Source organism: Helicoverpa zea, chromosome 9 (genome assembly GCF_022581195.2).
Source record: "Helicoverpa zea isolate HzStark_Cry1AcR chromosome 9, ilHelZeax1.1, whole genome shotgun sequence".
Taxonomy (NCBI): domain Eukaryota; kingdom Metazoa; phylum Arthropoda; class Insecta; order Lepidoptera; family Noctuidae; genus Helicoverpa; species Helicoverpa zea.
In genome coordinates, this window is record NC_061460.1 from 11,793,526 (window position 1) to 11,807,412 (window position 13,887).

The 13,887-nt window shown below is 35.6% G+C and overlaps 1 protein-coding gene across 1 annotated transcript in view; it reads left to right on the plus strand.

The window, feature by feature from the left end:
• LOC124633565 (guanylate cyclase 32E) overlaps positions 1-13,887 on the plus strand; it is a 133,774-nt gene that overhangs the window by 93,865 nt on the left and 26,022 nt on the right. The window contains exons 11-12 of the mRNA XM_047168844.1: positions 555-827; positions 7,508-7,645. Of these exons, the coding sequence (XP_047024800.1) occupies positions 555-827; positions 7,508-7,645 (411 nt within the window). The remainder of the gene's footprint in view (positions 1-554; positions 828-7,507; positions 7,646-13,887) is intronic.

The window sequence follows — 13,887 nt, forward strand, 5'->3', positions numbered from 1 at the left end:
ATGATCTGATCGTTGAAAGGCACTAATGATTGATGGTCTTTGGAAACAGTTTTCTCATAAAATATAAATAAGGGCTCAAATAGCCTGGGACTTAGGAGTTATGTAATGCGTTTCTTATAGTAGTCAGCTGGACATTGGTTCTTGTTATGAATGGATTCGATAAATCCTTCGAGATGAAAGGAAAATATTGGTTTCTTTGGAATGTTGTTTTTAAGTTATGATTTTAGGCGAAGTTATTTTTGTTGAAAGCAAAAACTCAAGATGTAACTTGTTAGGTAATGATTTATTTACATTACTGTAGTATCGGAGACATATTTATCAAATACCATTTATTATTTGTTACATTTACAAGATATACTTTAAGTTTAATTTTGCGAAAGTAATAGCAGGCTTTTAAGTGCAAAGAAAAACGCAGTCAGTCAATAAAAAGTGGTTTCTTTGCTTTTATCAACCTGATAAGAATATACGGAAAGCCTTTAAGTTATTTTTTTTTACTTTTGACACTAGCCTAAACATATACTACTCAAAAAACTAAGCTATATCATCTTCCACAGGAACTAGTAGGAGCATCAAACATTGCCTGGATCGGGGGAAGTCCCCCTGTGGCTGAACCAGCTTGCGGCTTCGATGGCATAAAGTGCTCTCTCCCCCACGACCCTGGGGTACTCTCAGCAGCAGCCGCAGTGGCCGCGGCAGCCATATTGGCAGCAGCACTGCTGGTCCGTCACTATAGATATGAGCAGAAGTTGGCGTCAGTCCTCTGGAGGATAGAAGCTAAAGATCTCACGTTTATATCGGCGTATAATGCAAGCAGCTCTGATAAGGTAGTGTGTGAAGTGAGTTTGATATACTTACCTATAAGATTTTTGGTGAATGTATTTTTGTTTCTATGTTTATAAATAATGCATTATGTAAAGTTTTAAGTGATTTTTTGCTTCATGCTGCATCTTTTTGTGTAGTTTTGTGCGATTCTACAATCATATTACATAGATGCTTCAACTATGACAATTTTCATATGGTATGTTTCGTTTCTGATATCCTCTTAGCTTATTGTGTAATTGTTGTGCGTGGTCGCCATATTAGCTGCAGCACTGCTGGTCCGTCACTATAGATATGAGCAGAAGTTGGCGTCAGTCCTCTGTAGGATAGAAGCTAAAGATCTGACGTTTATATCGGCGTATAATGCGAGCAGCTCCGATAAGATAGTGTGTGAAGTGAGTTTGCTATATCTATAAGTATAAATATTTGTATTTTGCTTTAGTAATTGGTTCTTATGTTTGCTTCATATTGCAAGTATGTGTATGTGTGTGTTTGATCCCCATGAGTATATAGGCAGTTCTTATATGACTATTTTCAGTTGAATACGTAATCACATTCTGTAGTATTTTTATTTATTTTTTTAATTTCACTGAATTCATTTTAAAATACTGGTAACTAACATTATTGTAATCAAATATGCTATCAACATTGAGGATTTCAAAATGCTGTTTTCCGATAAATTAATTTGAAAATCCGCAATCCCATTTAATTTTCTGAGCATGACCTACTTTTTTCATGAAAACTGATAACTGACCAGTTCACTAGTTTGATTCCGACCGGGATAACCTAGGGATTCTGTAATCATGATTACAATCGAATTTCGACACCATTTTTAAATCGGGTCAATGTGCGATTTGACCGAGTAAATAATAACCAATATGACCGCTCATTCGAGTTAATAGGTATGTAATTAAGTGAAGTGCAGTTTGGATTGAATTCATTAGTAGGCAATAATCTGTTCAATTAACACATCAAAACTGTATCTGTACTAATATTGTAATATTTGTAATAGGAAAGTCAGTTTGTCTATTGAGTTTGACCGATTTTGATGAAAGCGCATATTTGTATAAAACAGACCTTAGAAAAGGACATAAGTAGGCTACATAGATTCTAACTATGTGGGAAGTAGTACCCGTCGGGACGCATTCAAATCCACGGGGTCAAGCGCGGATCCAGCCCTCAAAAAAGGTTGTGGTCACAGCTACTAGAAAATCGGAACTAGAAGCGGCTACTAGAAAAGTACAAGTCGGAGCATGAACATGCTCATTAAAAATTATGCAAGTCGTTTATGAACTTTTGAATGAAATTATTTCCTTTTTTCTGAGCATCAGGACTTTGGCATTAGGAATGAAAATAAACTTAGGAGGAAGTTGGACCCGATAAAAAAAATAGTTTCGATCCAAACCTATTTCAATCAATAACTTCTAGTAGCCAGTAAGCCAATATAGGGAGGGTTTGACGCATTTGGTGCACTTCTCAACTACCAGTGGCGGCATAGCATCGGGTGGCACCCGGGGCTGCTACCTATTGAGCACCCCAAAAAAAAAAACGACAAAATAAAATTACGAACCAATCTAATAATGCTAAAAAGTTTTTTAATATATCTAAACTCATATTATGCTCACTATCAGTTCCGTCTCTAGCTTATGTACCGGGTGCAATCATTACTAAAGCACCCCTATGTATGGAAAGATTGTGAGTAGTTTTGTTTTTTGCGCGAGCGTAGCAAGCCAGAACATTTTTAGATTTCGTCGTAGTCACCAAGTTATAAAACCAAAAGCGAAGACGTGGAATAAAACTGTATAAATTTGCGCGAGTGGAGCGAGCGCGAAATTTTCTGTGCCACAAAAATACCTATAGAAATTATGGAAAAGTACTGTGAAATTAAGAAGTTGTGAGCGTAGCGAGCGCAAAATTTTGGAGTCTTGGGACACGAAATCACAGAAACAAGTAAAAAAAAAGCCACTGCTAAGTGAAAAAACCGCGAGCGTAGCGAGCGCGAGATTTTTTGAGTTTTGGTACTGTTTTGTACAAAAAGTGTAAAATAGTGACTATTGTAAATAATAATAATTTTATTGTAATAGACAGCTGTGTTGCTGTTTTGTTCTTCACCGCTTCTTGTTAACCAGAAAGTCCTGAAAGAGGGCGTTATGGGGGTGCTATCCTTTTCTACTTTCAATTTTAACTTATACTAATCTAACGTTTTCGACATTGGGCTTAAACCACCGCAAAGTGAAAAAGCCGCGAGCGTAGCGAGCGCGAATTTTTTTGAGTTTTGGGACACAAAAGTACCTCAAAAACTAAAGCTGTTAGAAAAAAAAATATGGTGATCTCGAATTAATAAACAACAGTCATAAAATTAAATGCAACAAAAAAAAGTATTATTTTGTTCCCTAGTGTTATCATCAGCCTATCGATTTAAAAAAAACCGTAAAAGTGTGATGTCACAAGTCTAGGTCTAGGTAATAAGGTTGTGGGCATGCCCATCGTGCCCACAACGGTGGATCCGCCCTTGCACGGGGTACGGGTGGACTAGTAATTATTAACTAATTATTAATTATTAGTATTATTAGTGGTGGCCTAGTGGGTAAAGGACCAACCTTTCAAGTATGAGGGCGCGGGTTCGATCCCAGGTCAGGCAAGTACCAATGCAACTTTTCTAAGTTTGTATGTACTTTCAAGTATATCTTAGACACCATTGACTGTGTTTCGGATGGCACGTTAAACTGTAGGTCCCGGCTGTCATTGAACATCCTTGGCAGTCGTTACGGGTAGTCAGAAGCCAGTAAGTCTGACACCAGTCTAACCAAGGGGTATCGGGTTGCCCGGGTAAGTTAGTTGCCTGGGTTGAGGAGGTCAGATAGGCAGTCGCTTCTTGTAAAGCACTGGTACTCAGCTGAATCCGGTTAGACTGGAAGCCGACCCCAATATGATTGGGAAAAGGCTCGGAGGATGATGATGACTTCTAGTAAATATTAACCTCCTTCCCTTGTGCCAATTTTACCTGAGATCAGAGCAGCAAAGTTTTCTTCTTCCATCTTCTCTTGTCTCTTTTATCTGCTGTAATCTTACACAACATCCAGATACCGATAACGTACGGCAAAAGTTTATTACTAGTTATTATTATAATTGCCTTATTATAAAACAATTTACTTTAATACTTTTACAAAAATATGCTTAGGGTCTCTGCACACAGCGGCCGCAGCGTGGCGGGACGGGACGGCGACGCGACACTGAGCAGTTGTAATGTACTAGATATCACGGAGGCCGCCACACAGAGCTGTCCCGCTCGACGCGACGTGACGCGACGATCTAGTACATTGTGTCGCGTCGCCGTCCCGTCCCGACGCGCCGCGCCCGCTGTGTGCAGAGACCTTTACAAAATTATAATTTATAACTAACAAAGTTTCTCTACTCTTTCTACAAAGTATTTTAGCATAGATTTAGCTAATTACTGAAATTCCTAAGCGCTGTTGTATTAATGTTTAGTAAAAGCTATTTGGTTCTAAAATTTTTATTCACCTAGTGATTAATTTAGTCTCCATATATATGTCATTATTGTGAATGGCAAAATGGCTCAACAAATATAATACCAGTTATTTTAATAACTAGGTATACTAAATAAGTTGTACCCGGTATGAAATAAAAAAATAGATCAACTTAGAAATAAGTTTAACACAACATACAGCAGCCTTCATCTTGATACAACCTTTTTTCGTATGCTCAAATACCGGTCAGTTATAAAAAATCTAACAGAAAAAAAATGTTAGACACAATTTTGCTTTCTCTACTGATACGCGCTGCAGGCAGTCGCGTGTTTTTATTTGTAAACCATTTTTTACCTTGTCGCGTAGAAAAAAGCGAGCTTCAAATCAGCTAGTGTGAAGGCGCTGAAACAAAGCAACGCGGCTGCACCTTGCGGCTATGAATTCACCCAGGGCTTAAATTAAAATTTCAGTATTAAATAGAAAAATACTATTTTAAAATTCTGCATTAAGAGAATAACATATTGATTTAAACGCTTTTCATTATAAAATTAATTTAACACAGAACAGATGCATAGTTTAATTGAAAACAGACATTTCTAGTATTGAATCGGATATTAAATTGTTACCAATGAACATTGTTTTGTTATACAATGCGGAAATTGTACTATTTACTAGAAATTTACTAAAGCATTGCATAATCATATTAATTGTAACAGTTCTCCAATGAATCTATACTGAATAGCAACGTGTTTTATCAAAATACCAATAATTTTACGTCGTTATTTTATTGCAAAGCATTTTTCGTCTTTTTTGTTACAAACCATTCATTACTTTTTGGAAAAATTGAAGCGATTATTTTTTCTAAAGTAAATAAAAATAAAGTCATCGCTGTATTAAACTAAGTAATTTACGTTATATTTGGTGAAGCGATAGCTTAAATATATATTCTCTCCTGAAAAAGAATGTTGCCAGGAATAATGCCAAAAATTTTCCCGAAAGAAGAACGCGGCCTTGTCGTTGCATACATTCCAATTTTAAAATAACAGATTATGTACCTGAGTATTCCACTTTCAAAATAACATTACAAGAATTTTGAAATTGTTTCACTCAACGAATTTTGTTTTCTGTTCCTTACCTATAGGGATAAAATAAGAATTTAGACACTTAATATTTTCTACTCGGCATATGTAGCACATATTACAATAGCAATAGAATCCAAAATTGGTTGAATAAATGTGATTAGGTGGAATTCAATATAAAGATTTCAACATCAAATATTTTCTGTCCGTGTTACATGTCTCCTATTATGAAAGCAATAGAGTCCAAAATTGTTTGGCTAAGAGCATAAAGTTTTCATTCTCTCTATTATTTTAACTGAATTTAAGCCCATGTTACTGGGATCATCATAATTGGAAAAGGGTTAGACTAAATAAAGCTGTATTTTTGCCATTATGAAAGAAACCACCCATAGGGTTAATCCGAAATGTATCTCCAAATACATCAGTTATGTAAAATTCCATGGAAAATGTATTGGTTTTACCGACAAAAATATACATATGTATTCGACTGTAAAGAGATCCCCATGCGGAAAAACATATTGAGTAATACGTTTGTTATTTTATACTACACGTGTTACGTTTTATACTTACGCATATTAGTATATACTTACTTTAAGGATCACATTTTTTTGGGACATACCTGCATCACACACACACAATTCATAAAGAATTACCTGGAGGACTCGATGAAGCTCACAGATTAGTTGTCATGATAGCAATTGGCGGCGGTGACCTCTCGTGCCCAGCCCTGGTTCTAATCATGGTCCGATGCGAGAAGATATGGGATACCGTCGCTTTCTTCTACTTGACTACTAGCTTGGTCTTTGGGTGTCGAGAGTCGACTCTTGACTAGCGTAGTCACAGCTCGGTGGTCGAGGACCTATATGTACGTGTCTTGCCGTCTGTCACCGTCACCGCAGCCGTGGTATACTAGCTCCAGAAGGAACAATGTGGGTTTTAGTCAGTCAATTCTGACAGTCCCTTCCGTTGCATCCTACGGGATGAGTGATAACTTCCACCCAAAAAAAAAAAACAAGGGTAAGGCTCATCTCCAGCTTTTAAACAGTTATTAAGCCCAAGACTTCGCTCCCACCAAACGCTATTTTATGGATACTTTGAATTGATAGGCTATTCGTTCCACCTCGCTGTTGTTGTCATGGCAACAAAAAAAACATTGGTTTATTTCCTTCACAGCTGTGGACTATCTATCTATAAAGGCTTTAGTTCTAGTTAGAGCAAATATTTGAATAGAGAACGTAGGATATTTTCTTTTTAGGAGGCTCTATCGGGACTCGGGTAACTAAATACAAATACATGTTTCTATATGTACAATGTATTATAACGACTATTCTTCAGAGAATAATACACGTGTGGAGAATTTATACCATTATTAGTTTATCATAAAAAAGTCGTAATTATGTGTTTTGTTTAAACAGACCTAATACGAAATCAATTAAAGTTCGGCCATTCAGAGAATGCGTTCCTGACACGTCGCGATTGAACTGACGACGTAACTACATTCATTGATTATTGATATAATAATGTTGTTTTAATGCTCCTCAATTGTTAAAACGGTAAACAACCAGCAAAAATATTTTTATCGTAACTGCAACGCCATTGCAAAGTTACGTCGTCAGTTCAATCGCGACGTGTCAGGAACGCATTCTCTGAATGGCCGAACTATAATTATTAAATAAATTAAAATTCCCTGCACCTAAAATTGGTAAAAAAACGAAATTCAATTACCCAGAATAAGCTTAACGTCATATACAGTAGAAAATAAATAGTATCTCGCGTATATCTTCGAAATACAACGGGGATTTCGAATACAAAATAAGCAAGGGTCCAATAAGAGGACTATTTTAAATAGATCGTCCACCCGTTAAAAACCTATACGTACCAGAGAGTGTACTGCCTGTACAAAACCTTTTATTTTCCTTCTCAACATTCCGAAAGTACCGACAGTATAAACGTACGTTTTTATTAAAACAAATGTTTACTTTAGTACTTTAGAATTTGGTTCGTAATAAATCAAACGTGAAAATTCGTAGTAAACAGTTCTAATTAAAACGGACGTTTAGCTTGTCTTTAAACTTGAGCCTTAATTACCTACTTACTCTAAACTCCACACTTCTGTTACAGACTTCAATGCAACATGACATGGAGACGCGTCGCGCTCACACTACCATAGCCATGTATAGAGGGAATATAGTGGCTATCAAACGTCTGCAGAAGAAGAGCATTGATGTCACCCGAGCTATCAAGAAGGAGCTTAAACTGGTGGGTATCTTGTCAGGTTTCAAGCCAAAACTACATCTTCTTTTCGAGTGAACACACAAGAACACACACGAGTGGTTTTATTCACCTAACAAGCCCCAGTGTCAGAGTTTTCTCAAATCCGCCTGACGACCTCTGACATGGAATTATAATGACGACTATTACCGATTAGCATTCGTGGACGCTGGCTTTACGTGCCCTCCTAGGAATATGGGTTTAACACCGCCAATTTCAAGACTCCGGGCTGGTTTTGCCAATCCATGAATTGAACCCGAGACTTCGTACTCAGCAATTCTGCTACGCGATTACTAGACCAACTAGGCAGTCAAACTACTGAACCAATTTAAATTAAATTCGGTACACGTATGGCCTAGAGCCGCATATAGGCTACTTTTCATTCGGGTAGCAGTTCCCTTGGGAAGCGGGTGGAACAGAACAGCCAGTTGTCTTAAAAGAAGTTATAATGATGTCGTGTAATGAGTACAAGAGTTTAATTTTTTGTTCGAATGAAAAATAAGAATAAAAACATATCTTTGTTTAGTTATCTGTCTGTTTATGTACATGTCTATCTATGCTTAGGTATATCTATCATGAGATAAAAGAAGCAATTCGTTTTTACTTTAATCACAAAATTCAACTTATAACATTCAATTGATATTTTCTTCCAAACAAAAATCAAATAAATCTGATAGATTAATAAATAACAAACGAATTTAAACCATCAAACCTTATTATGCATTCCTAGCCACGCAATTTCTTGTAAACACGGTTTATCAAAGTTTCTGATCCCCTAGGATTAGAGAAATGGTACGTAATTTATTGCGATCCGATTTTATCGGGATATCTCACTTTGGTAGTGTTAAAGCCATTTCTACGCCTTTGTGGGTGGCAAGGGATAAAGGTATTATTTAATTTCGTAGTTTTGCTTACAACTTGTCACGAATATTTTGGGTGCTTACCTAATTGTTAGACAGAGGTGGTAGTTTAATTTATTACTTTAGATTTTATTTACACATACTTTTAGTGTCGATTGTCTTCGCAATAAACTTTACTCAATTTTATTTTGTGAAAGTGTTCTTCATTTAGAACACTATAATATAACATATTATAAACTGATACTATTCCACGAATGAGGGCGTTGATATGCCCTCTTATATACATAATGAAAGCCGTATGATAGCCTACCTGGTACGATCCAGGCAGAGAAGTTTATAAGCGTGCTTATCGAAGTATAAATTAAAAGGCGCGTTTTTCCCCGTTATACCTAAACAATTCCAGTTCCCTCTTATTCTTTGTTACATTTCTTTTCTTCAAACTCATTTCGAACATTCGAATTTGGAGAGTTATGTAGGCATATTATTTTGATGAATTTTTAGTTATAAATAATAGACCTAACTTTCATGTAATTCTTAATAAACTGCTTTGCCAACAACCTTTTATAGCAACTTATCGTTGTGTAATGAAACGAGAATGAAAGAATGTATGCAATAAAAATGTGTGGTTCCACTATATCAGACAGACATCATGGCGTTAATTTGAGGCTTAATTTAAATATCAATAACTGATTGGCAGATAAAGTAAAAATGGTTCAAAAATTCAGCAATATTACGAAAATAGCCATCTTTTCATTTTCACATTTACCTTTTCGATATTGGATATAATTATTATTTGGATGAACACCATCAATCGTCTCCATTGTGTAAAATATCTTGGCCTTGGCCAAAATTACGTTTCATTTTACCCAACGACTTTTTTGAATAGCGGTTTTTTCTATTTATATCAAAATGTTTGACGCAGCCCATTAATTTGTTATCTAATGGGTCATAAATTTTGTAAAACAGATTATTAATCAAATGGCTCAATTTTGTAAGCTTTCCGAAGTTGCCAAGTTAAGGAATTGATGAAGTTTTAGATGATGGGGTGTCGTGTTCAGAGATAAGTAAATAAACCGAATACTAATTAATACACTTTTATTTTCTGACTCCAATTAGGTTACATGGGATTCGGTACGGTCACAATATTTAGTAGCGTGCGTTGGTAGTGCGATATACGGGACAACTGAGGAGGCGAACACAATGCAAGTACAGTATGAACAATATTGATGCGTCAACAATTAGTGTAGGTCCCACTACATCATTCCTCCCCTTTTTTTAAAAAAAATTTTGACAAAAGATTTTTTTACAAAAAAATATATTCTTATCCAGTTACTATATAATCCAAGAAGTGCTTACAATGTTCACAAACAATATTATTAAATTACAGTCTCGACAAAAATTTGCTTACAGTATACATTTATACAATAACAACTTTGAAACAAGATGCTTGACGGGTTGTGCGATAAGCGCATGTTTGTCTCAGTACTACTGGCTTTGTACCTAATGGCTTAGTGATTTAAAGATACACCTCTCGTGCCTGAGAGTGCAGGTTCAAACTTATGTTCATTATTACAAAGTAAATATCAAATACAGAGTAAAAAATCTATCTTCAAACAGGACAAAACTTTCTAAAAAAATCTTAAACTAAGTACAAAATGTTCTTAACCTTTGTGTTATACTCTGTTCTCCTCTCTTGGAGTCATTGTGGCCGGCCGGTACCAACAATACAAACTATGCAGAATGTCCTACGATCGAAAAACAAAATATAACACAATACGTCCTGTAACTGCCTTAAATCTATGTAATACACTACTCATATACGTCTATTACAGTTGCGGAACACTTCTAGAGAGTCCGTCTTGACATTTAATGTGATTACATACATAATAGGTAACATGAAATATACATAATCTATATTATATACGATATACGTTAAGGGTAGTTATCATGCCGGGTTACTCTGCTATACATATTAAAAAATAAAATTACACGCTTGGCCTACTCGTACGAATGACCAAGAGTTTCCAGTATCCGACATGATGACGCCATAAAAAATATACATTCACTACTGTTTAACATTCACTACACATTCACACAAATATAATATCACTTGAGAGAACGAAGGTTTTTGATCAGCATATTATTATCACAGCACAACTTTGGCTGTTGACGGCGGACTCATTGTATGTTGAGGTTGCACAGTTTCGACCTTAATACTAGGTAAGGCTACAGAACTGGCTACCATTTCTTTTCTTAACCATTTTCTCACGCCTCTAATGAATCTTCGTTTCAGTGCGTAGGCAAATACCATGATTAACATTATTATAATAACTATCATCACTATGCCAATAATATTTAGCTTATTATGCATGTGGGCCACATTAGATACATTTTCGTTTACAATTACGTTCTCTTTCGTTTGATTAGAGCCCATTTTGCTAATTTAGTCCACTATACTGATGTATCGTCTCAACGTAAATGAAATTAAAGATCGCGATACCACAATTTGAAACTAATGTCCTAAATAAATCTGCAAAATTGACATTTTAACAATAAAATAATTTATCGGTATTTCAATGGCTTCTTGCTTACTCGACCAGTTCGCGTAGTATAAACTTTACTATCGGGTTCGTCCGTTTGAATTGTTACTTTTTTCGTAACTTTTCGACAAACGGTATCCCTATTACTATTATCAACTACTTTAGATTGCGATTCATCCTCTATTAACATGTACGCTGGTTTCAGACGATCTATAGAAACTTTAACTTGTCGGTCGGGCAACTGAATACAAAATACTTTATTATCTCTACTTATGACGCGATATGGTCCGTCGTAAGGTGGTTGTAACGGTTTCCGTACTGCGTCATTACGGATAAAAATATATTCACAATCATACAAGTCTTTATGCACAAAAATCTTATTTGGTGACTTATTTTTCCTATTAGATGGCTTTAACCCGTCAATTACAGCTTTTAACTTATTTACGAAATTTTCAGAATCGCTAATTTTCAAATCAGTTGTATCATAAAAGTCACCGGGTACTCTAATATTACTGCCATACAACATTTGTGCAGCGGTTACGCCTGTATCTAATTTTATCGTTGTGCGTAACCCCAACATTACAGTTGCCAATTCGTCAACCCAGCATTTATTATTTAAGCGAGCAATTAACGCGGCTTTTAAAGATCTATGCCAACGTTCTACTAAACCATTACATTGAGGATGATACGGAGTTGTACGTGTCTTTATAATTCCCATTAAAATCATTAATTCTTTGAATAAGTTACTTTCGAACTGACGACCCTGGTCACTAGTGAGCTTTATGGGACAACCAAAACGACTAATCCAACCTTCATATAATGTTTTCGCTACGATTTCTGCAGTTATCTCTTTTAGTGGAAATGCCTCTGGCCAACGAGTGAATCTATCGATAATCGTTAAACAATATCTATAACCTTCTGGCGAGGTTGGTAACGGTCCTATAATATCAATATGTATATGCTCAAAACGTTTAGTACTTTTAAAGGACTCTAAATCGGAAACCGTATGTTTTTGAACTTTCGCTCTTTGACATTTTACACATGTTTTAGCCCATTTACCAATATCTCTATTCATTTCAGGCCAAAAATATCTATCTTTTACTAATTTTTTACTTGTCTTAATACCAGGATGACTTAAATTATGAATAGAATCAAAAGCTAGGCGACGAAATTTTTCAGGTAAATATGGTCTTGCACTATTAGTAGACATTTCGCAATAAACATGTTTATCAGTATCGAGTAACGTTACACGTTTCAATATTACTTTACTGTTGTTGTTTGACGCCCTCAATAATTTTGCAAGCTGTTCGTCAACTTCCTGCGCAGTGGCGAGTTCTGCGAAATCTAACGTCGTGGGACATATTATTGTTTCAACTCTAGATAATGTGTCAGCAACTATATTATTATTTCCACTAATGTGTCGTATGTCAGTACTAAATTCACTAATAAACATAATTTGCCTAGTTCGCCTAGAAGTTTCTCTATTGGTACCTAATTTAGTAAATGCGAAAGTTAATGGTTTATGATCTGTAAAAATTATTAATTCTTGTCCTTCAACTAAATTACGAAAATGTATGATTGCTAAATAAATTGCTAAAAGTTCTCTATCATACGTACTATATTTCTTTTGTGCTTCAGTTAATTTTTTCGAAAAATATCCTAAAGGTTTCCAATTGCCATCAACTTTTTGTTGCAATACTGCACCTACACTTGTGTCTGATGCGTCCGTCATCAATGACAAAGGTGTATGTGCCGATGGGAAATACAATAAGGTAGCATTTTTAAGATCATCTTTACATTTTTCAAAATTTTTCGTAGCTTCAGGTGTCCAATTGATTTTACTTTTATCCTTACGCTTTGAATTCCCTAAATATTTATTTAACGCTGCCTGATGATCAGCTGAATGAGGTATATGAGCTCTATAAAAATTTAACATGCCTAAAAATCTTCTAAGTTCCTCTACAGTATCCGGCTTTGGAAAATCAATAATCGCTTTAACTTTATCTTCTAATGGTTTAATTCCTTCTGTAGAGACTTCAAAACCCAAAAACTCTAATTTATCTTTACCAAAACTACACTTTGAAAAATTAATCGTTATACCAAATTCATTAAAACGTTCAAAAACTTTTCGTAAATGTTCTCTATGCTGCTCTTCATTTTCCGATGCAATGATGACGTCATCTACGTAATTGAAAAGAAAATCTAAGTCTTGTAAAACAGTATGATGCATAAAACGTTGAAAAGTTTGTGCAGCATTTCTTAATCCAAATGGCATACGCACGAATTCGAATAAACCAAACGGTGTTATGACGGCAGTTTTCTCAATGTCATTTTCCGAAACTGGCACACAATAATAGGCTCTATTTATATCTAGCTTTGAGAAAACCTTTTTATTATCTAACATATACGTAAAATCATGAAGACGGGGAACTGGATATCGATCAGGCTTGGTAATCGCATTTAAACGTCTATAATCTCCACAAGGTCTAATATTCCCGTCCTTCTTAGGAACAACATGCAAGGGACTTGCCCAAGCGCTTTTACTCGGCCTACAAATCCCAAGCTCTTGCATAATCTTAAACTCATTTTTAGCTTTTACGTACCTGTCTGGTGGTAACTGCCTGGCTCGTGCGTGCACTGGAGGTCCTGTGGTCTCAATGTGATGACAAACATTATGTTTAGGCGTTTCTTTGTACGAAACTGGTTTAGTTAGTTCTGGAAATTCACATAATAAATCATAATAAGGGCAATTATTTACGATAGTTTTCAAAGTGGGCTCACTAGAATTAGAAAGATTGCCTTTGGTGCTTAAATTAGTTACTTGATCGAT